The sequence below is a fragment of the Electrona antarctica genome (genome assembly GCF_951216825.1).
Source record: "Electrona antarctica genome assembly, chromosome: 13".
Taxonomy (NCBI): Eukaryota; Metazoa; Chordata; class Actinopteri; order Myctophiformes; family Myctophidae; genus Electrona; species Electrona antarctica.
In genome coordinates, this window is record NC_136794.1 from 24,642,095 (window position 1) to 24,667,041 (window position 24,947).

The 24,947-nt window shown below is 45.0% G+C and overlaps 1 protein-coding gene across 1 annotated transcript in view; it reads left to right on the plus strand.

Annotated features, from left to right (window-relative positions):
* Positions 1–24,947, plus strand: part of LOC306934899 (partitioning defective 3 homolog B-like) — a 375,969-nt gene that overhangs the window by 258,205 nt on the left and 92,817 nt on the right. The window contains exon 22 of the mRNA XM_079517709.1: positions 15,045–15,165. Coding sequence (XP_079373835.1) covers positions 15,045–15,165 — 121 coding nt within the window. The remainder of the gene's footprint in view (positions 1–15,044; positions 15,166–24,947) is intronic.

Below are 24,947 nucleotides of genomic sequence, written 5' to 3' on the forward strand. Positions count from 1 at the left end.
CATGGCTTAACCAATGTTGTCATTTCCTGTCGGCAGTACTTTCAAAACACGTGTCACTTCCTGTTAGCCTGGAGAGGAGAAGGGAGCTACTTGACAACAGTTACACACATTCACACACGGGGACTCCAATTCTACCACACACATACCGGCTACAACCCACTCTCTCTCTCTCTCTCTCTCTCTTCTCGCTCTGCTGCCATGCCTCTCTTCTCGGCGCCCCACCTGCCGGCATCAGTGATCTTTTGTTGTCCAACTTCATTAGTGAGAGAGAGATGGAGAGAGTGAAAAGTAAAGCGAGTGAGATGCACCAGAGATACAGATGGGAACACGGTCAAAAGGCCAGTGAGGGGTGGGAGATGGGGGGGGGGGGGGGGGGGACAAAGTTAAATTAATGCCTGATACTCTGTCGTACAATGGTATCGTACGGCGAAAATAGCCGCTCTACAAGCTTACAGCGCGTTGCAGTCGCATTGCGAGCTTGTAGATCGGCTATTTTCCCTGTGCGACATTACTGTATGATGAAGTATAAATCAGGCTTAGCGCTGAATGATGTTGTGGACACCAAGAGAGTATTGCCTGGTATGGGTGAAATGGAGAGAATATGATAAGGAAACAGACATTAATACCTGGGTGAGAAAACACAAAGACGGGTTGTTGTGCTGCTTGTCTGACAGAAGTGTGAATAGTCACGCGGCGCAATAGGGGACATGCAATGGAAAGAAGCATGAAACCGAAAAAGAATGTGGGAGAAATGCACCTATACTGAACGATGAACCTGGACTATAATCTTCTATGGTATTATCTACAGTAGGTGTGCATGTGTTGCCTAAATGTCTTAGGCAACAAATGTCTTCATTACTTGCACAAGCAGAGCATGCAATTACTGAGATCTGCTGTGTGTGTGTGTGTGTGTGTGTGTGTGTGGTGGGGGGGGGGGGGGGTGTCGGTGTCCTACCCAGACAGACAGCAGAGAGCTTTAGGACTCAGAGCAGCAGTCGTACCCAGACAGCAGCAGAGAGCTTTAGGACTCAGAGCAGCAGTCGTACCCGGACAGCTCTATAGGGACTCAGAGCAGCAGTCGTACCCAGACAGCAGCAGAGAGCTTTAGGACTCAGAGCAGCAGTCGTACCCGGACAGCTCTATAGGGACTCAGAGCAGCAGTCGTACCCAGGCAACAGCAGAGAGCTTTAGGACTCAGAGCAGCAGTCGTACACAGACAGCAGCAGAGAGCTTTAGGACTCAGAGCAGCAGTCGTACCCGGACAGCTCTATAGGGACTCAGAGCAGCAGTCGTACCCAGACAACAGCAGAGAGCTTTAGGACTCAGAGCAGCAGTCGTACCCAGACAGCAGCAGAGAGCTTTAGGACTCAGAGCAGCAGTCGTACCCGGACTGCTCTATAGGGACTCAGAGCAGCAGTCGTACCCAGACAGCAGCAGAGAGCTCTAGGACTCAGAGCAGCAGTCGTACCAGCAGTGGTGAGCGCACCTCATGGCGCGCTCTGAGAGAGAGTGCATTTCTAGTCATTTACTTATATTGATCCTATAAACAATTTAATATAGTTATGGTTTTGCCCACTCAATTCGTAATTAACATTTACATTTTGGAGCTCTGGCTCATTGACTAAGAATGGAACCGGTTCACCCCTGGTGGAAAAGGCCTGTATATGTGTTGGGTTGAATTAGAAGAAAACTGCAACTGCCTATTCACTACATGGCTTTCTGTGCCTTTTCTGTGCCTTTCTCTGCTATAGAGTTCTAGTGTCTGCAGTCTCTGTGAGTCAGCAGCACCCCGGCCTCTGTTCCCGTCCATTCCCCAGCCTGACCTTGAGTGCTGGATGGTTTTAATACACTTTGTTTCCAGGTCAAGGTTACCTTTATTGGGTTTGTGTCCTGAGGTGGAAAGTTTAAACTCCCCCGCCTTAATCGAGCTAATTTAATTATGAGGGCACTGATCGTTAGCTTAGGCATTGAGAAGGACGAACTAGCTTTACATAATGTCAGCATCCCTGAAGCCACTTAAACCAGTCATTGTTTGTTTCCCATCGATTGTCCATAATGGCTATGATGACTTTGGGTCTCGTGAACCCCCCCCCCCCCCCCCCTGCCACTTTACTTGAAACAGGGGTGAATTAGCCGCCTATAACTACGGACATCTCTGAAGTCTTTTTGAGCCAATTGCAGTTTGTCTTTTCAGCTTTATTGATTCTCCAAATGGCTATCATCATGACTGTGTGCATGCAGGGTGGAAATCAAAGGACGTTGCTACTTTGCTCTCGCATTGACCGCTCGAGCTCCGATAGACGTTCAACAGCGTAGGCTATCGATGGCTGCTGTCTTGAACTCTGCTTCGTTCCATTCACGAGCGGGGTGGACAAGACAGACACGCACGCACGCACGCACACACACACACACACACACACACACACACACACACACACACACACACACACAACGCTGCGTTCACTCTTGTATAGCCCATTAAAACCTGAGGACACATCTGTGTCACCTCATAGCTTTTAAACACTTTAACCATTATTGAAAATGTTAGCTGTTGAAAAATAGCCTATCTATAAGCTTGTAGCGTGGCACTCAAAATTGTGAAAATGTGATGCAAATCTTTGAATATAATATTATATTATTTCACAGTGATTTTTGTTTTAACTCTAATCTTTGCTTCTGGGGGGTCCCTGGAACAAAATATTTTCAGTTGGGGGTCGGCAGCCCAATAAAGATAATTCTGGGGGTCCTTGACATTTAGTAAAGGGGTCTCAGGTCTTAATGGGCTAGTGGTATTGGTATGGCTGCTGGTGGTCCGTGCATGTGTCTCTGTGCTGCTGTGAAGTACAGTGGAATTTAATTTCCGCCCATATTGAATAAACTTTACATCTCACTGCCCGACGAGATGTCAATAAGCTATTTCAGATGAAAAGAAGAGAGAGAGAGAGCTCGTATACTGTCCAGATCTTTTGTTCAGCTTCTGTCTTACGTGCACGCACGCACGTGCGAGCATGCACGCGCGCACGCACACACACACACACTCACTCACATATTATGTGCTATATTATGCACATGATTTACATTACATGTGTGTATCCATATAGTGTGTGCTTTTCCATTGTTATACACTGCCTTCTCTTCTGTGAATTGTTAAGCTCTGTAGCTCAGTTATCAGATAAAGTGATCGAGCTCTAGCTCTCTCTCTCTCTCTCTCGCGCACGCTTTCTATGTCTGTCTTTTTCTCTGTGTGTGTGTGTGTGTGTGTGTCTCTCTTTCTACAGTATATCTCTGTCTTTCTCTTTCTACTATGTATATGTCGCCGTCTTTCTTTCTTTCTCTCTCTCGCTCTCTCGCTCCCTCTCTCTCTCTCTCTCTCTCTCTGAAGGCAGGCAGACAGAAAAATCACACCCGTGTGAAGTGAGTGTTGCAAATCCGTGTGGGGGTCCCCAGGTGGGGGGGGTCCAGACCCACAGGAACGCACCTAGGGTGCCGGGCCGGTTCCGGCGAGCCGCACCGCGTCCGAAACGGTAGAGAAATGACAGAGTTACCATGTGGGGGTCCCCGGGAACGCGCCCAGGGGGGGTAATGTACTGGCACACCCGGAATCATCATATATACAGTTAATATGTGTGTGTGTTTGTGTGTGTGTTAGGTTGAGCACAGGTGGTGAAAAACAACCATGCTGTTTTCGTGCTCAGACCCAGCCAGCCACACACATAGTGCTCATACCCAGGCAGGCAGCCATCCACACACATAGCTCCATAAGGGAGTGGTTGCACCACTCAAAAAAATTAGGGTATGCAGGAAAGTGAAACTGAAAGAGCTTGATGATGAGGATGGAACATGAAATTCACCGCAAAAGCGTTGTTTAAACAAGTGAACGCAAGAGAATGAAGGGAGAATGCAACCAGTGTTCATGCCATGGAGGTGGCATTGACAAATGACCGCACCATATACTTTCATTTATTTTTCCTTTCTGTCTCTCTGTGGAAGCCCCCCCCACCCTCCCCCCAAACCCCTAATTCTGCCCCTGGCCAAGGCCCATGTGGTTGTGGTGCTCCCAGTCTCAGTCTGTAGTGATTTACAGTAGGACCAAGGGCAACACTCACTCTCTCTCTCTCTCACACACATGCACGCGCATGCACACACACACACACACACACACACACACACACACACACACACACACACACACACACACTGCCACACACACACACACACAGTACGCAAACATATGCATACACAGTAAAGTCCTCAGTGTTAACGTATGCGTTGTGTACGTGTAACCAAATACGGGTCCATTTGGTTACATGTGTACACCCTCAGACTCACGTTCTATTAACCCAATACAACCGGGAAAGCATCTGTGTCATTTTAGATTTTAGCTAATATAGAGCGTGGCTTCTGGACCCAATGAAAAATCGGCCATTCATTTTTCCCATAGAGATTTACACAAATATTTATATCAATTATTTTATGCCTAGAATCAAGCCAACCAGGATCCTGGTGAATCATGACCATAAAACCGTTGATTCTGTGAGAAAAAAAATAAAAGAAGGCTAATTATATGATATACTACATTTAATAAATACCCTTTGTTTAATGGAGCTTGTAGGTCTGCTATTTTTGAAAAATCGAAGAACCACTGACATAGAAACATTGCTTTTTCAGAAAACTGTCAGGATGTAGAAGACATTTTTTTAATCTTATCTCAGGTCAAAATGGGTTAAACACAGACTTCCTCATGGCTTTGCTCATATGAACTAATACATGTATCTATATTGCTATCAATCATTCTCTCGCGCACAGAGTCAGCCGTGTTAGAGTGTGATCAAACATTAATGTTGTTTCTAATGGATTTGACAAATCACTCGGTCCTGCTTTTGAAAGCATGCAGCGCTGGGGTCGGTAATGGATATGGTATGTTCAGCGACGTGGGCTTTTAATTATTGACCATGTCATTAAAGACCAACACCATGTTATCCAAACCTGGCCTGAAGTCATACATTTCACACTTTCCTTTTCAAACGTTTCATCAACGGTACTGTACGTGATAAATTGACTCACAGACGACCACAGACTTAAAAGCATGCATATCAACAACCGATATAAAGACAGAGATTAAATTATATTCCTTCATGCTACTAAAGAATATGTTATGTATTTTTTTTATCATGCCTCAACAACGGTTCTTAACCTTTTTGGCTGGGGACCCCCGGAAATGCTTTGGCCATGTCTCGCAAAAACCCCAGGCAAGTGAAGTGGCCCTTTAATAAAAGAGAAAATACATCATAAATAAATACTGAAACCAGATATAATTGTTAAAGAAAGTTTATGCATGTACATAGGCCTATGTAAACTCTTAATTTCCATTTTCTAGCCATTCAGTTGCAAAAATTTATAAATATATAAAATTATAATAGTAAAAATGTATACACATTCACAAAATAAATCTGGTGAAATAATTTGGCAATCCACAGGTTGTAACTCATTCCGTGAGTTATAGTCTAAATATAACAAGATGCGGTCGCTGCCGGTGTTTTATAATTACCTTTGGACTTTGGAGCATACGCCGAAGGCTTTACACCTTTGATCCATGAAAATCCTCCTGAAAATAGTCCCATGACTTGTTGCCTGTCCGAAAAATAATCCACCGTTGCGATGCGGAAGAACAAACGGACAGTAATAGCAGAGGGATCTCATGGTGAAACCCTGTTCACTTGCATTGAACTCATTTTCCCAGAAGCCCTTGCAAGCGCCAGTGGATAGGCCGATTTCCGGTTACGTCATCATAACGCGTCTCCCTCGTCACAATGTCCGAGACAAAGCCAGATTGTAGTAATTAAACAACGGCGAATTAAACGTGCAGGTTTAACGGGTTATGTAGTCACGTTTATTAATTCATTAATTTATGATATTTATGATATTATTATTATATATTATATATGTATATATTATTTATTCCTTTTTAAGGTGATTTTTTGGGGGGTTTGGGGGTTAGTGAATATGAATGGGTTGGTAAGGATGAAGATAGCCCTGGCGGCTGTGGCCAGCGTCATATATCTGAGTGTCTGTCTCACCATGTTATTAATAAGAGCCTTCTTAATTATTAATGGCAGTGTTATTAACAGCTACGCCCCCGCTGCCCATTTTGATTTTAAACATTCATAGAATTATTATTGGCCTGACAGAGTGATAGTAGGAGATTGTGTGTGTGTGTGTGTGTGTGTGTGTGTGTGTGTGTGTGTGTGTGTGTGTGTGTGTGTGTGTGTGTGTGTGTGTGTGTGTGTGTGTGTGTGTGTGTGTGTGTGTGTGTGTGTGTGTGTGTGTGTGTGTGTGTGTGTGTGTGTGTGTGTGTGTGTGTGTGTGTGTGTGTGCGTGCGTGCGTGCGCGTGCGAGAGAGCATGAGAGAGGCATTACTATTATGTATAATTGCGACTGTACGTAGGTCTCAGATTACTATGAAAACCTGCAAAACCCATCCTTTAAACGGTGTGGTTGCATTGGTGTGGACTGGCCTTAAAACGGTGTGGTTGCATTGGTGTGGACTGGCCTTAAAACGGTTTGGTTGCATTGGTGTGGACTGGCCTTAAAACGGTGTGGTTGCATTGGTGTGGACTGGCCTTAAAACGGTTTGATTGCATTGGTGTGGACTGGCCTTTAAACGGTGTGGTTGCATTGGTGTGGACTGGCCTTTAAACGGTTTTGTTGCATTGGTGTGGACTGGCCTTTAAACGGTTTGGTTGCATTGGTGTGGACTGGCCTTTAAACGGTGTGGTTGCATTGGTGTGGACTGGCCTTTAAACGGTTTTGTTGCATTGGTGTGGTCTGGCCTTTAAACGGTTTGGTTGCATTGGTGTGGACTGGCCTTTAAACGGTGTGGTTGCATTGGTGTGGACTGGCCTTTAAACGGTTTGGTTGCATTGGTGTGGACTGGCCTTTAAACGGTTTGGTTGCATTGGTGTGGACTGGCCTTTAAACGGTTTGGTTGCATTGGTGTGGACTGGCCTTTAAACGGTTTTGTTGCATTGGTGTGGACTGCCCTTAAATAACAAACCTGTGGCCAAGCAAAATACATCTAAATAACAAAGACATGTGAACAAATAACCAACATTATATCTGCATAGTATAAGTAGCCTCTCTCAAAAGAGCTGTGCCAAGGGGTGAGGTGGGGATTCATGGGAACGTTTTGGGAGGTTGAAGACCAGACGTGCTCCAGCATTTGATCTGGAACAGTGGATCAACTGATCTGTTACTATAGGCTACTAGTAAATGCCTAGGCTACGTAGTGTTGATTTCGTCAACTAAAACTATGACGACAAATCTTCGTCGATTACCTTATTTCACTGATATAAAACTAAACAAAATAACAACTATGATGACTAAAACTAAGACTAAATATATTGACAATTTTGTCAACAAATAAAAACTAGACGGGACTAGTGGAGAAGATATCCAGTAGAACTAAAAGACAAGTAATTTTACGTTTGGTTGCGCTCGTGTCTGCAGATCTACAAGCTTACAACGTGTCGCAATGCGAGTAGTCTAGAGTAGTCTACTACATTAAGTTAAAACAGTTATGAAGATGAATTAGTGGCTTAATTTCAGTTTTTTCTTTTTGTAATATGAACTGATTAATTTGACTTATTAGGATGCTAAGGAATCATACTTGCATATAGTATTGTGACTACTCCAGTTCTATTGCTGTTTAATTGAGCACTAAGCAGTTAAACAGTGAAGTCATACCAGACCGCTTTTATTATGGAGCACTTGTTCCTCCAAGAGCTAATCAATAGCTACCGCAGTCTGTGGTCACTCTAGCGTGTGTGTGTGTGTGTGTGTGTGTGTGTGTGTGTGTGTGTGTGTGTGTGTGTGTGTGTGTGTGTGTGTGCGTGCATACATGCACGCGTTCCATTGTTGTCCCAGTGTGTACGCCTCTGTTCATGTTATGTCTTTGTTTATAGCATTTTTTCACTTTACTTCCATCTCACGCTCCCCTTTTTTTACATTAGGACATAAATCGTATGAAGTAGCTGTTTGTGAGAGCGAGAGAGAGTTTGCACGCACGCGCGCGCGCGTGTGTGTGTGTGGGTGGGTGCACGCACATAGTCGTGCACGCAGAGATGAATGCTGTATACATTTTAACACCCTGTTCTCTCAGGCCGTCTATCAAAGAAATGGAGAGAGAGAGAGAGAGAGACTACTATAGGGAACTGCTGGCGACACAGCCCATGTCTGACATGTAATGCAATAAACCAAACAACACACAGCAGAACAAAGCACAGAGGAGAAATAAAACACCACAAACAGAGAAATGCTAAACTACGATGCTAAGAGACCCACTAGCGGCCCCTAGAGGCTACGCTGCTCCGTACACCCATGCAAAGGGACCAACGTCTTTTGAACCAATCAACTGTTCTATCCTTAGAGCCTTGCATTCTCACTCGTGGGGCTAATTAAGAAAGAAATGGAAAATGTAGCATTATTAGTGGTGCCACAATGGGTTGGGTGTGGGATGGTACAGTATGGTATATTCCTTCCCACCAACTTAGAGTGTCTGTCCTGAGACTAGAAGGCTAGGCTTCGATCCCCGGCCGGGTCATACCAAAAATGGGACCCAGTGCCTCCCTGCTTGGCACTCAGCATCAAGGGTTGGATTGGGGGTAAGTCCCTACGACATACTAGCGTCATGTGGGTGTACTTGTACATCAAGCTGCCTCACGCTACAGAAACAGGACATAGGCTCCTGCCCTATGGGCCTCACAGGCAGGCTCTTATGAAAATAATATGTATTGCCCGCTATTGCATGATGTGCAGAAAAAGGTAAGGATTGTGCATCGTGGAAAATATTTGCCGGTCTTGACCTCATCTCGGACCTATACTATATAGCAGGGGGAGAGGTTCCATAGAGCTAACCGTTGTCATGCTTTTTGTCGAATATAAAATGTCCCCTGCCCATAATTCCTGTCGGCGTGCCTGGTTGGCGGTGCTTATTTTACCGTGTCTGTTTTCAAGCTGAAAAGGTGGCGACCTGGTAAGTTAGCGTATTCATTCGGTCGGTACTTTAACCGACATGAACTACAGCGTCCATATTCTGAAGCGAACATCCATCTTCAACCGCTTATCCGTAGTCGGGTCGCGGGGGCAACAGCTTCACAAGAGAGCTCCAGATTTCCCTCTCCAGAGCAACATTAGTAACTTCACCCTGCGCGATCCCAAGGTAGATATTGGAGATAAAAACCCTCCAACTCATTGAAGCAAACATTAATAGCAGACTTGCAAGCCCACAATGTGACTCGTTGTGAGCTTGTCGATCGGCCATGAAAACGTAGAGGCCCAAGTACTGGAAGGGGACCCCTGCAGTTAATGAGTTTAATACCTTTAAACCGAATGAACACACTGAAACTGAACGACAGTTCGGCAAAATAGAATAATGGGAGGAGCGATGCGCTTTAGACTGTCAGGTGTTTGTAAGGTCTGATGCCCTAACTGCTCCTCTCTGCTTTTACTCCTCTCTCCCAAGACACTTTGTGTTGTTTGGTACTGTATCGCTGACACAGCCTTCTCTGGCTGGATGCACCTACAACAGTATATACGCTCTGACATATAATGCACGCACGCACGCACGCGTGCACGCGCACGCGCACACACACACACACACACACACACACACACACACATACACTTTGTTAGAACTGAAGTGTGCAGAGAGACAGCGTGAGTGCATTAGAATATAAAACAGTGCCTCATCACGTTACATTATGTTCTGCCTGAATACGGCGTGTTGTCATTGGGGAGGTACGCAGCAAAAAACCTTCAGCGTTAATGAAACTCTCAGAGGTCATTTAACCCATTTAAACCTGGACATTTGTGCCGTTTTAGATTTTTTTTTTTGCTTTCGAACCGCGTTTCGAGCTTGCAGATATAATATTTTTGATACTTTTTTTGATACTGTAGTATGATCAAGTAAGGCATTAACACATTCCGTGCGTTATAGCCTAATATAACAAGTCACGGTCACTGCTGATATTGTTTAATTACCTTTGGAGCATACGCCAAAGTATTTGCGCCTTTGATCCATGAAAATCCCCCTGAAAATAGTCCCATGGTTTGTTGCCTAGCCGAAAGATTATCCACCGTCGTGATGCAGAAGAACAACAAACAGTAAGGGCGGATAGATCCAAGTGTAAACCCCCATTCACTTCCATTGAACTCATTTTCCCAGAAGCCCTTGCAAACCAGTGGATAGGTAGATTTTTCATAACGTCATCATAACGTGTCGGCCTCATCACGTTGTCCGCGGCAAAGCCGGTTTTTCATTAAAGTCATTACAAAACGGCGAATTAAACATATAAAACAAATAGCGGGTTTAGCTTGTTACTCAGGGAAAGACAATGGAATAAAACATGTAAATAGCAGGTTTAGCGTATTACGCAGGGAAAAACAATGGCATAAAACACGTGGAAGCTATTCATTTACGAAAAAACGAAAAAAGTTAAAAATTAGGCCTTTCTGCACGACAGCAAAGATATATGGCAGCAAGACCTCAGTACTTAATGGGTTTTGGGTTAACACAAAGCCCTTTGCTGTGTGCATGTCCCAGTACTGAGGAAGGCTGCTGGAGATTGGGGATTGTAATGCCAGTGCATTTTTTTTAATGTCTTTTCCGCTGCTCGTGCATTGCTATTGTTTTGGGATGTAGGGTATAGAGGCATAAGTGTGATGTCTTTGTAGAGTGGGAGGGCGTGTGGTGTGGGGCTCTGCAGGGACACGGGAGATTGTTTAGTGAGAGAAAGTCTTCAAAGAAAGAGTTGCAAAGACTGTTTGTTGAGGGTTAGAGAGAGGGAGAGGAGCAAGCAAGCGAAAGATGAATAGAGATAGTCGGAGTAAAGTGTGTGCGTGTGCGTGCGTGCGTGCGTGCGTGCACGCATGAGAGAGAGAGAGAGAGAGAAAGAGAGTCCACATGGAGAAGCCATGCCGTTGGTGATGTGAGGCAGAGTGTAATATGTTTTATGTGAAATGTTTCTGCTGATATTACAGCCCCTCATCCGCAGAGCTCCAGGGCTTTGTGTTTGCGAGGAGAGGAGAGGGATGGAGAGAACAACGTGAGGATGGAGTGAAAATCGGAGGGAGAAAAATGGAATTAATATGGAGAGCTGGGGTTTCCCCACTGTACCAAATGTTAAATATCAGTCATAGAAAACCGCGTATGTTTCTCAGTATTTATGAAAATAGGGGTGATGTTAACCTTGAAAAATACTAGCACTCTGTGCGCAAAGATCTAGTTATTCATTGTCAAGAGGGAATGAAAGTTTTTCAATGGGGCCTGACGCCTTGAAATGAAATCCAAACGAGGTTTTAGCAGCTATTTATCACCAGGGCTTCAAGAGTTAGAAGTGAAAGTGGCGAATTGGGTGATCTGGTGCCATCTCTTCTGTATTTTGGAGGAGCTTTTTAGATAAGAAAATGGGCTTTAATTTGTCTGGGTGCCTGGGGGGAAAATAAGGCAAAGAGGGCTCCTCTTCTGAATTCTGAATTTTTAGAAAAGTAATGAATCAAAGCAACTGCGAGCCTGCACGTTAATCTGCTGCAGCAAACTAGCAGCTGTAAAATATTGCTAGCTTGCGTGTCGCCAATGTGCCATTAGCATGTCACTGGTGTGTGTATAGTATGGCCTGACGCAGCGACGCTGGGTTCTTTCCCACCCAATCATTCCTGTGGAATGTCTGGCACTCTTGACAGCCAGACAAACAGACACATACTACACATGCATGCACACATGCGCACATGCGCACACACACACAGGCCCCCTAATGAGGTTTAAACGAAGACCAAACTAAGTGTTCTTTGTTTTAATCTAATCTGTTCCTCCATTGGCTTGTGTGTGTGTGTGTGTGTGTGTGTGTGTGTGTGTGTGTGTGTGTGTGTGTGTGTGTGTGTGTGTGTGTGTGTGTGTGTGTGTGTGTGTGTGTGTGTGTGTGTGTGTGTGTGTGTGTGTGTGTGTGTGTGTGTGTGTGTGTGTGTGTGCGCGCGCGCGTTCCTTCTGAATGGCCATTTTGGTAGTCAGTCTTCACGCACGTGCGCGTGAAGACCAAAATGGCCATTCAGAAGGAAAAAAACGCTCACATACGTGTGTGTGTGTGTGTGCGCTGCTCTCAGATCTCAGACATGCTTTTATGTGTTGTTGTCAGTAGTAAGAGAAGTAGCCTACAGAATAGATATATTATATTTAAAATAAGGAAAACATAGCTCACTATATTATCCACAAATGGTTCAACTGTTGAATAAAGGAGAGGACTATTATGTCTTAAATTGACAATGAGCTTTTTAAAAATATACATATATTTAAGTTATTTTATACCATTTTGGAACCGTTAAGAACCGGAATCGATAAGCAGAACCGGAATCGGTACCAGACTCACAAAAGTCCTAACGATACCCATCCCTAATCATAACACAGACCTTCGGGCTCATTTCTGACTATATGCTGCATCGCGGTTACAATATTAACGCTTCTAAAGAGAAATTAGAAGTTTATTAGCGTGGACTTCCAGGAAGCGGATTTCGCTTCCTATACTTTTTGGTGAAAGGGAAAGTGGAACGCTTCAGAATAAAAGCTCATTGCATCCGGCTGGCACTCAAGCGCCATAGCGCTGGAGGAATTAGTGGTGTTAGTAGCTACAGTAATGCCAAAATCTAAAATAAAATGACACTGATGCGTTTTAATGAGTTAATGGGGATTTACAACCATGGTGAAACTATCCCACATACACACACACTGTATGCATAATGTGCCCAGCAGTGGGTCTGGGTCACATGCTGAACATTAAGACATACCAGGGGAAGGGTATTTTTAACACGTAAACTAGTGTGACGACCACCCTCTCCATCACATCCAATTGTTTACTCGTGGCTTCGGTAAAAAGTGTGTGCGTGTGCGTGTGTGCGTGTGCGTGTGCGTGTGCGCGTGCGCGTAAGGCCCAGGAAGGCCAAGATAAAGAGTGGGCGATGGAGGGATGCAGGGATGTACAGTGGGAAGAGATTAGGAGCGAAAATGTGTAATTTATACGCCATCGTATGACGCCGTTACATTGCGAAAATAGTTTACCACGATATAAACCAGGATAATATAAATTGACCTAGTATAAAATGAGGAGGTGAATGTATGCAGGGCTGTGAATGTAAGCATCTATACTGAGGAGGTGAATGTATGCAGGGGCTGTGAATGTAAGCATCTATACTGAGGAGGTGAATGTATGCAGGGCTGTGAATGTAAGCATCTATACTGAGGAGGTGAATGTATGCAGGGCTGTGAATGTAAGCATCTATACTGAGGAGGTGAATGTATGCAGGGGCTGTGAATGTAAGCATCTATACTGTCGCTCAGAAACCTCTTATCTACAGTCCATATTATAAACGTTTGTGTTTTTTTTTTTCATAAATTAACGCCCTACTACTAGATCATACTACAGCGTCACACAAAAGTATCAAAAGTAGCAGATCTGCGAGCTCGAAACGCGACACGATATTTATTTGAATTTGAATCCTGGAACAGTCACAGTTTTGGGCATACAGTATGAGGTTTCCACCCGATAGAGACCATCATATGATGCCGTGCGTGCGTGCGTGCGTGCGTGCGTGCGTGCGTGCGTGCGTGCGTGCGTGCGTGCGTGCGTGCGTGCGTGCGTGCGTGCGTGCGTACGTGCGTGCGTGCGATGGAGAGGGAGAGATGGCCCAGCTTGGGTATATTTAGTTTGACTGTCTTGACAGAGGGAGAGAATATTCATCAAAGATTGATGACGTTGTTTTGTCTTTTCCTCTTGCTGGAGAGAGGAAGATGGATAAATGGATAGATGTGCAGCCATAAGCAGCAGAAGATTGATCTGTGTGTGTGTGTGTGTGTGTGTGTGTGTGTGTGTGTGTGTGTGTGTGTGTGTGTGTGTGTGTGTGTGTGTGTGTGTGTGTGTGTGTGTGTGTGTGTGTGTGTGTGTGTGTGTGTGTGTGTGTGTGTGTGTGTGTGTGTGTGTGTGTGTGCGCGCGCGCGCGTACAGAAGCGCGCGCGCGCTTCTGTACCTGAATCCATGCAAGTGTGTATTGCTTTGAAAATGTGTGTATTGGAAGATTTGTGTGTGAGCATTTTGCATGCAAATAGTTTCAGAAAGTGTATATATTTGTATATGACTGTACACTGTATATGTCTGTCTTGAATATTTATTTCCCGCGGGAGTGTGCCTGTGTGTGCGCACGCAGGTGCGTCTGTCAAATCGTTATCTCTCCATTCAGACTTCCATGGGTCAATGCCAGAGAAATGGCTCAGTTTGAAAAATAGACAGATCCTATTGGCTGGCTCGCCATCAGATAAGCCACCTGATTGGTGGCCGGTGTCAGGCAGAATTCTCAAAGCTCTTCATATCATTGTGGAAATGATGTGACTGGGCTGAGTGAGTGAGTGAGTGGTGGGCTTCTGCCATTGATGGAAAAAGTCCTCAAATAATTGTATTGGAGTAAAAGTACAATATTTGCCTCTGAGATATAGTGGAGTAGAAGTAGGCCTACTGGAAATTGGAAATACTCAAGTAAAGTACTATTTACTCATTAAATGTACTTTCCACCACTGGTTTCTGCACTGTAAAACCCGGAGCATTATTTGAACTCTGGGTGTTCAAATGGATCTTTTCAGGTACATTGGTTCCTATATGATTCCTATAAGACAAATCTCTGCTTTAGGTAGGGTTATTTGAGATCAACCGATTGAATTTGCAGACCGACTCATCCCCAGCTCTCTGATTATGGAAAATATTATGGATTATGAAAAAGTAATTGATGGAAAGATTCTCTATATTCATGAAAGATTTCCGAAGCTTTTGCACTGATGGTGCTTAAATGTTTATGAATGAGAAGCATTTAATACATGTTTCTTAAGCTTATGGTGTACTTCTGTTTGTTTTCCTTGTCTCCTTGCCTCGCCTGTGTGTGTGTTCCTTTGTGTGTGTTCGCGCGCGCGCGCGTGTGTCTGTCTGTGTGTGTATGTGCGTGCTCACATACAGCGGTGTGGATAGGATCCAGCAGCTCCGAAGGGAATACCAGCAGGCCAGGAGAGAGGGGATGGCGCCGGCTTATGAAGAACTGGACCCACGACGCAGAGGACCAGAGAATGACACACACAGAGTAAGGAAGGAGCGCACACACGTACGCACGCACGCACGCACGCACGCACGCACGCACGCACGCACGCACGCACGCACGCACGCACACACACACACACACTTTAAGCATTGCTTTGTTTTGCCAGTGCAGCACTTGGCACTGCATACACCGTATCAGTCAGATAGTGTCACAGTAGCTACAGTGGTTGCTAATTTGCTAGCAGTGTGAATATACTGCTGTACTTAAACATACTGCCTTTCAGCCGGGCGTATTTTCCGGAAGTGGGTTATTTGTCTATGGGAGCCGGCAACTACTGGCGACAGCAGGCGAAGAGGCGATAGTCGAAATGTGGGCAGAGGAACGTCGTTAAAAAACATGAAAATATTTCATCTTTTGGACGACATCGTCCGGCAATAGCCAATCAAATTCATGTGTTGCTTTGTTTACCCGGCCTCCACGCGGTACAGTGACACGTTTACATTACATACAGCAGGAACGCCCACTAGTCGATTTTTATCGCCCAGAGTCGCCGATGTTCGCCCACTGTTAAAACGTAGGGTAAGAATTCAATAGAGGATTCATCCCAGCCACTGAAGGCTGTTTTGAATTGTACACCTAAAGCATGGTGTGATTTAATTTAGAATTATTCAGAATGATTTATTTTACCCAAATTTAGACCTTATGCCAATTTATTCCTCCCTACACATTCCTGTGTTGCCACTGCTGCTGTATCCTACTGGCCTATACCTGCCAGTGAGGAGCTCCCTGCTGCTGTATCCTACTGGCCTATACCTGCCAGTGAGGAGCTCCTTGCTGCTGTATCCTACTGGCCTATACCTGCCAGTGAGGAGCTCCCTGCTGCTGTATCCTACTGGCCTATACCTGCCAGTGAGGAGCTCCCTGCTGCTGTATCCTACTGGTCTATACCTGCCAGTGAGGAGCTCCCTGCTGCTGTATGGCCTATACCTGCCAGTGAGGAGCTCCCTGCTGCTGTATCCTACTGGCCTATACCTGCCAGTGAGGAGCTCCCTGCTGCTGTATCCTACTGGCCTATACCTGCCAGTGAGGAGCTCCCTGCTGCTGCATCCTACTGGCCTGTACCTGCCAGTGAGGAGCTCCCTGCTGCTGTATCCTACTGGCCTATACCTCCAGTGAGGAGCTCCCTGCTGCTGCATCCTACTGGCCTATACCTGCCAGTGAGGAGCTCCCTGCTGCTGTATCCTACTGGCCTATACCTGCCAGTGAGGAGCTCCCTGCTGCTGTATCCTACTGGCCTATACCTGCCAGTGAGGAGCTCCCTGCTCCTCCTACTGGCCTATACCTGCCAGTGAGAAGCTCCCTGCTGCTGTATGGCCTATACGTGCCAGTGAGGAGCTCCCGCCAGTCCTCTGTCCTACTGGCCTATACCTGCCAGTGAGGAGCTCCCGCCAGTCCTCTGTCCTACTGGCCTATACCTGCCAGTGAGGAGCTCCCGCCAGTCCTCTGTCCTACTGGCCTATACCTGCCAGTGAGGAGCTCCCGCCAGTCCTCTGTCCTACTGGCCTATACCTGCCAGTGAGGAGCTCCCGCCAGTCCTCTGTCCTACTGGCCTATACCTGCCAGTGAGGAGCTCCCGCCAGTCCTCTGTCCTACTGGCCTATACCTGCCAGTGAGGAGCTCCCGCCAGTCCTCTGTCCTACTGGCCTATACCTGCCAGTGAGGAGCTCCCGCCAGTCCTCTGTCCTACTGGCCTATACCTGCCAGTGAGGAGCTCCCGCCAGTCCTCTGTCCCATTCCTTCTGTACCATAATTACCCACTGTCACAACCACTCTTTACACGTGGTCGCCGTGCTGTCGCCAGTAGTTGCCGGCTCCCATAGACAAATAACCCACTTGACACCACTCTTGACACAATTTCAAAGTATGTGTGCAAGAACTCATAGAGTATGAGTAGTATAGTAGTAGTACTATGCTGCTATGCTGCTTTACAATATTCTTCTCACTGCTGTGCGCGCGGGCCTTAAGGGAGCTGTACTTGCAGAAGAACTTGTTTTGTATATAGTTAGCCAGTACAGCAATTGTTTTAAGTTTGAACAGTTTTCTCCGTCTGGTTTCATCAGTAGTCTGTCAGAACAGATCGTGTTATTCTCTGCAGAGGTTTCATCTTTGTTTCTCCCGCAAATAGGGAATTAATGGCTAGATGTCTGTGTTGATCTGTGTCAAGATCCAAAGGGGTGTGTGTGTGTGTGTGTGTGTGTGTGTGTGTGTGTGTGTGTGTGTGTGTGTGTGTGTGTGTGTGTGTGTGTGTGTGTGTGTGTGTGTGTGTGTGTGTGTGTGTGTGTGCGCGTGTGTGCGCGCGTCACACGCACCATCACATTTTGTTATTTAACATAAAAAAATGACAGTGATCGCAATGTGTTTAGTTGTGCAAGTGTGTGTGTGGTTCGTTATTCCCTGCTATCAGCTCTGTGTTCACGCTCTGCATGTTTTTCTTGGATCCGCAGCTGATTTATCAAAGGCTTTCATCTGACTACCACGCGATGCCCTTTGATTGGTAATGTTTCCCTGTAGACAGGGAGCTGATAGGTTATGACACCATCCACCTTTTGACTGAGTATCAGATGCAGAAGGAAGTTATTTTTTTTGCTTTTACTCCTACTGTTGATGTCTCTCCGTGGCGGCTGTTTTTCAATCCCGCAAGAAAAGAAAAAAATTAAAATAAATCACAATTATAATTCTTACAGATCTGGTTTATTTCACCTGTGCACGAGGCAGTCTCCTTAAATTATTTCCTAGGCATTGCCTACCGTATCTCAATTTGCTCTACTTTGTTTTGTTTTAGTAGTGGGTGATCATTTTAAAAGTTAACCATTTGGACCCTAGCAACTCTATTTTGGCATGTTATTACAGGCGAACATTCTGGAAAAACACAGCAGATCTGCAAACTTGCGACACGTGAGCTTGTAGCGCCTACGTAAATCAGCTTTTTTCAGTGATTTGGTGTAGACATCTAAGGAAAAAGGAGTGTCATAGTCAAAGACACCTGGGCTGGGCCCTGGTCGACTAAGTATATATAGAGGGTTTATACTCTGAATCACGCCTTATTGGGGAGTTCAGGATTTAAAAAATCATCATCTTTACAGTTTACAGTATCGCCAACCCATGAAGACTACATGGAAGTGGCCATCTATTTGCTTTCAACAGCCCAAGCTCTTTGAATTTTTGAATACTCAAATCTGGTATGCATCGCTACTCTGTTGAGCATATCATTTAGATATCAGAGATCTTGAATATAGAAATATTCCATCTTTTTGAGGCTTGATTAAACCGATCACCACTGTATATAGTCTTTATACCTATTTTGCCATTTCTCTCTGTATTATTGACTGTATTATTGATCCTCTCTCCCGGGTGAGAAAGGTGGGTCATTGTTTTCAAACTATCCACAGTACTTTTCTAGCAGTAAATAAAACAACAATAAATCATGAGCACGTTGAATTCCTCACCAATCTTTGTGTTGGCAAAAAGTATATTGCAGCCTCAAGTCTGCAAATTCAGCCAGTTCCGTCAAAAATAACCCTGCAGAGACTTGTCGTATTGGACCATATTTTCTACACGGTTTATAAAACTTGACACTTTTGGGTCCATTTGTACACTTTCAGAATTTAATGAACAGGATTTTACAGTTTCGAAACCCTTCTTGCTCGCAGCTCCCCTAAGAAGCCTGCTAGTATAATTCCAATAGTCTGGCTAGCGTCAAAAAGATGGAATGAGCTACTGTAAATCTCATCTGTTTTAAAACAAGAAATATTATGGCAGAATGAACTGTTTATAAAACAGTCCTTTCCTCCTCTCTGTCCATTGAGAGTGTAGCCAAAGTCATCTCAGTTCAGCGACTCAGTACCCTGTGTCCACTGCCAACAACACATTTACAAGCAGTAGAAGTACAAGTCCCCAATTAAACAATTACTTTAGTAAAAGTATGAAAGTGTTGGATCAACATGTACTTAAAGTACCAAAATAAAAGTACTCATTAAGCAGAATGTCCCATTTCACAAGTTTTCAAATGTATAAAAATCATTTGAAATGATCAGATCTACATGCTCACAATGTGTCACGGTGAGACACATTGAGAACTTGTAGATCGGCTATTTTCAAATGGCCGAAATGTATCTAGGGCTGATGTGGTTAACCTATGTTCTTTTTAATAATAATCAAAATGTACAAAGTAACTAGTAACTAAAGCTGTCAAATAAATATTGTGTAGTAAAAGTACAATATTTGTCTCTGTAATGTAGTGGAGTAAAAGTACTGAAAATTTGACATACTCAAGTAAAGTACAAATACCTCAAAACTGTACTTAAGTACGGTACTTAAGTAAATGTACTTAGTTACTTTCCACCACTGCCACTGCCAACAACAAGTCATTGGTCCCTGCCCAGCCGGGGGCAATCTCGTTTTCCCCCCGCGATCAATAGCCATATACATTCACCCTTCTCTCCGCCTGCAAATGAGAAAAGTTTCTTGTTGTTTACCAAGCAGGGAGAGCAATTAGCATGCTTCAGAGGTGGAAATTAAGTTTGGTAGGGTAAGAAAAAACAAGAGCGGTAGCAATCGCCATCATGCCTAACGAGCCCACCTCGTTAAGGATGATGCATTTATTAATTAGAACAGCGGTGATTATTTATCCCCGTTGGTTTCTGTGGGCGAGGGGGGAGGGGGAGGGATGATTATGGGTGAGTGCCGACGGAGAGCTAATTCAATTTCACTTGTATTAGTTTGTTTGTTCCGCCTATAGAAGAAGTCATTTCATATAGCATGTTTTTAGCCCTTTTAGACCTGGAACGTATCTGTGTCGCCGTAGCTTTGCACCACTTTAACCATTATTGTCTCCTCCAGGCCAAAGGCATGGGGAGAGTATGTTTTTTTTATACTTTAGCTGTTGAAAAATCTTGAAAATGTGTACAAATCTGTGAATATGCAGGTACTGTATATTCTTTCACAGCGAATGTTTTAACTCATATCTTTTCTTCGGGTAGGGGATTTGGCGGCCAATTACAATATCATTTTGGGGCTCCTTTACATGAAATAGTTTGAGAATCACTGATATAGAAACAGGTTTTTCAGAAAACTATCATGATTTTAGAAGACATTTGTAGAATCTGGCCTGAGGTCTCAGTCGGTTAATGTGATGTCCATAAGAGGAATTGCAACCCTGGACCCAGTATTTGTTAAGAGAGAAAGAGTGAGAGAAAGAGAGGCAGATACCGAGGGAGAATGTGAGAGGAATTGAGAGGAAGAGATGGTGAAAAGGATAGAATCAGAAAATAATAGAAAAATAAATTGATAGAGTGCAGAAGTTTGGTAAGAGTGTGTGCACGGGCCTGGGCCGTGGCTCAGCGGTCCAGGCACCTTGGCTGGTAATCCAGTCTGGCAGTATGCCGTGGGTTCGACTCCCGAGCCCGACGGCCTTTACTTCATGTCACCCCCCCATCTCTCTCCCCATTTCCTGTCAACCTACTGTCTGTCCCTCCATACAAAATATATATACCTGTATATAAAATAAAGGCAAAAGCCATAAAAAAAAACATTAAAAAAGAGTGTGTGCACACATGTGTGTGCTTGTGTCTGTGCGTGCGTGCGTGCGTGCGTCTGTCTGTCTGTCTGTCTGTCTGTCTGTCTGTCTGTCTGTCTGTCTGTCTGTCTGTCTGTGTGACACATTTCAGCCACAATATGGGGTTTGTGCTTGGTCTCGGTGGCTCCATTACCATCTCATTGATTCATGGTTATGGGTCAGCTGTCGATGCTAACAAAATACTGTTTTGCCTGGAAACAATTATCAAGCAACAAAAGGCACTCTGCAACTTTTGTGTGTGTGTGTGTGTGTGTGTGTGTGTGTGTGTGTGTGTGTGTGTGTGTGTGTGTGTGTGTGTGTGTGCGTGTGCGTGTGTGTGTGTGTGTGTGTGTGTGTGCGTGTGTGTGGGCGCGTGTGTGTGGACGCGTGTGTGTGGGCGCGTGTGTGGGTGGGCGCGTGTGTGTGAGTGTGTTGTAGAACAACATATATTTCCCCCCAAGGCAAGAGAATTTAGATTACACACACACATATACATGCATGTACGCACACACACACACACACACACACACGCACACACTTACCTGCACACAGAGCCTTTTGTTATTTCCTACGCCTACAATCTGCCCTCATGTTAAATGGATTTAATTTCAAAGATAAACATCTATCAGCTGTTTTTTTGTCCCTGGTGTGCTACTGAAGTTGCAGATATTTCTGTTGGTTTACAGTTGCAGTCATTTATGTGTGGCTCAAGGTGTTTCTCATCGTGAGACAGCTTGGAGACCCACACCTCATCAGGGGGGGGGGGGGAGGGGGGTCTCCGCTATGCATTATGTGTGACTACATCTTTAACCCATTTAGACCTCAGGCCGATTCTAAAGAAATGTCCGTAACACTTTCTATGAAGCCCACATTTGCATTCATAATGCTTCATAACTACACTCATAAACAGACATAATGCCGACCCAAATCCCCCCCCCCTTCCCCCAGAATCAAAGATTTGAGTTAAAAACTCAAACATAGCAGATCTACAGTACAAGCTCGTAGCACGGCACTCGGGGCCTCGCTATGAGCTTGTAGATCTGCTATTTTTCAATGCTTAAAACACCAAAAGGGGTTCCCGTCCTGAATAGGTTAAACATTTATGCATTTATTTATAACAAAGAGTTCTGCTGAGCTTGCGTACTATTTGTTACTGCTGCCTTGCTTCGTCAACAAGGCAAGGACGCGGACACATCTAACTGTAGGGCTGTCCGATCTAACCTTGGTATTAGCCCTGTTGGCTACGGGTGGCTATAGCTGAGTGGGTAGAGGGGCTGTCTGTGAATTGTAAGGTTGACGGTTCGACCCCTGGCTCACCCAGTCTGCATGTAGAAATGTCCCTGAGCAAGACAACCTCTAACAGCTTCAAAGCCTTCTTAGCAGTCATTTGCTCCTTTTCCTTAAGTTACGAGGCATACAGCCCATCGTTTTGGGTGCCTGACTTTGCCTTGCTCAAAGGCACATGGATGTTGGTGTGGTTCTCCCTCACACAGACCACCGGTTTCATGGATGCTATACAGCTTTAACACCTTCCAATTGACACTTGATTGTGTGCACATCTTTTGCCTGTATTTTGGCCAGGTGCTGGACTTCAAGGCATCAAGGCAAACATCAAAATCACACCTGTGTGAAGTAAGTGGTGCTACTCCGCGTGGGGGTCCCCGTGGGGGGGGGGGGGGGGAGTTCCAGACCCACAGGAACGCACCCAGGGTGCCGTCCCGATTCCGGCGAGCCGCCCCGCGTCCAAAACGGTTGAGAAATGACAAAGTTACCGTGTGGGGGTCCCTCTACTTTACTGTACTGTACTGTACTGTCACTGTACTGTACTGGCACACCCGAAATCACCATATATACAGTTAATATGTGCGTGTGTGTTTGTGTGTGTGTTAGGTTGCGCACAGGTGGTGAAAAACAACCATGCTGTTTTCGTGCTCGGACGCAGCCACCCACACACCCACACACCCACCCACACACACAGTCACTTAAGGAAGTGGTTGCACCACTTATAAAGAAAGAAGGAGCATCCACACACTGGTTTCTAGAGATCCAGTGGACATTAAACAGAAAGAAGGAGCATCCACACACTGGTTTCTAGAGATCCAGTGGACATTAAACAGAAAGAAGGAGCATCCACACACTGGTTTCTAGAGATCCAGTGGACATTAAACAGAAAGAAGGAGCATCCACACACTTGTTTCTAGAGATCCAGTGGACATTAAACAGAAAGAAGGAGCATCCACACACTGGTTTCTAGAGATCCAGTGGACATTAAACAGAAAGAAGGAGCATCCACACACTTGTTTCTAGAGCTCCAGTGGACATTTCGACCCTTTAGGTTTAGGTCTTTATCTGGCAAATGTCATTTGTTGATGTTTCCTTCTTTCTAATTGACACTTATAAACACTTTTAAACAGCCCAGAACTATAGGCACATGTGGGGTTCCAGGGAAAGCACTCTAATGTTTGTGACCTTCCCCTGGTAAACCAGCCATCTTGTGGAACTATTATGATGTTTTACGCCACTGCAGTCTTATGGGGAGTCATGGTCAAGACGAGAGACCACGACGCACTGAGTCATTGTGTTGTTTCTTAATTTGTCACGTTGCCTCTGTCCCTCCTTCCATTGCATTCCTTCTAAACCTGTCAGTGATGTGTCTGGGGTAATGAATAACACTTGTCCTGTGGTTGTAGCGGTTTTGTCCGTATCCTAAAACATGCTCTGCACTCACACTTTTCAATGAGTGAGTGAGTGATGTTGGTCTATCGTTTCCGATTTGGGGGGGTACTACAAATGTATTCCCTTCAAATGCATTGAATTATAGCTCTATCGAGGGGTTACAGTCGGCAGATAAATGATTGTCCCCCCCATAGCGTTTCCTCATGGTTCCCCTGACAGATGCGTTCATTAATTCATTTTACATGACGGATGACGCCCTCCCTTCATTCTACTTATCGCACGTTGTTAAACTCCTCTCCCCAGTCAGAAGGAAACGTGCAGTTTTGGGTGATTTATCTCACCGCCATGAGTTCATATAATCTCACAGATGAGTCAAGTGGAGCGCAGTAGGAGTATTAGTATGAGTGTGATGCTCCTCCTTGGGGAGCTTCTGGTCAGTGGAGGAGACAGACACTACACAGAGCTAAGAGACAACTGAATTAGTGGAGCCAGTTCAGTGGTTCTTAACCTGTGGGTGGTGACCCTGACGGGGGCCCCCATGTGATTTGGGGGAGATCCCCACTGATGCAGATTCTAAAGAAAAAGAAAGAAAGAAAGAGAAAGAAAGAAAGAAAGAAAGAAAGAAAGAAAGAAAGAAAGAAAGAAAGAAAGAAAGATATAAGAGGCAAACATTGTGAAAATAAATATATCTTTCTGTGGAACAGAGTCAAACAAAATGTAACTAGAAAAAGTGCCCTTCTGGGCACAGGTCTCCACCAGGAGGATAGGACTGTGTGAGATGTTTGGCAAAATGTTTAGGAGTAATATAAACATGTTTGTTTTTTGCAACAGTTTTCTTCATTTTGTTGAGGAACACAAATCAACCTGTTGGTGGTGCTATAACAGGCTAATGTGAAAAGGGTGGGATATATTCCTCAGCCTAGTAAGAAAATGTGTGAAAGATTTCACGTAAATTGCATGCTGCGTTCATGATTTGAGGCTTTTGTTCAAAACGGGGCAAACTGTGAAAGCCAATTATAGCCAATTAGGATGGAATATGAAATATCGGACAGATCCGACTTGAGCACATGACCATAGAGATACTGTGTAACGATTTGTGAGATTTTTGGACAGAATCTGGAGGAGTAATATAAAAAAATGTGTTTTACAAAAGTCGGCCTCCTGGTGGCGCTATAAAAGGCAGATGCGGAAAATGCAGGTCAAAGGTTTGTCCTTGGCCTCTAGGGAGTGTGCATGCAACGTTTCACGCAGATCGGTGCAGTTTTAGGTAAAAAATGTGAAAAGCTGCCTCATGGTGGTGCTATAACAGGCCGTTCTGGAAAATGTGGGCAGAGGTTCATCGTTGGCATCCAGGGAGTGTGTGTGCAAAGTTTGGCATCGACCGGGTTAACGGTGCCGGAGATTAGCTGGTAACGGACGGACGGAAGGACGGACGGACACATGGACGGAGTGCAAAACATACTCTCTCCCCATGCCTTCGGCCTGGTGGAGACAATGAATCAACTCCTATAATTCCAAGTGCTTGTCAGGGTGG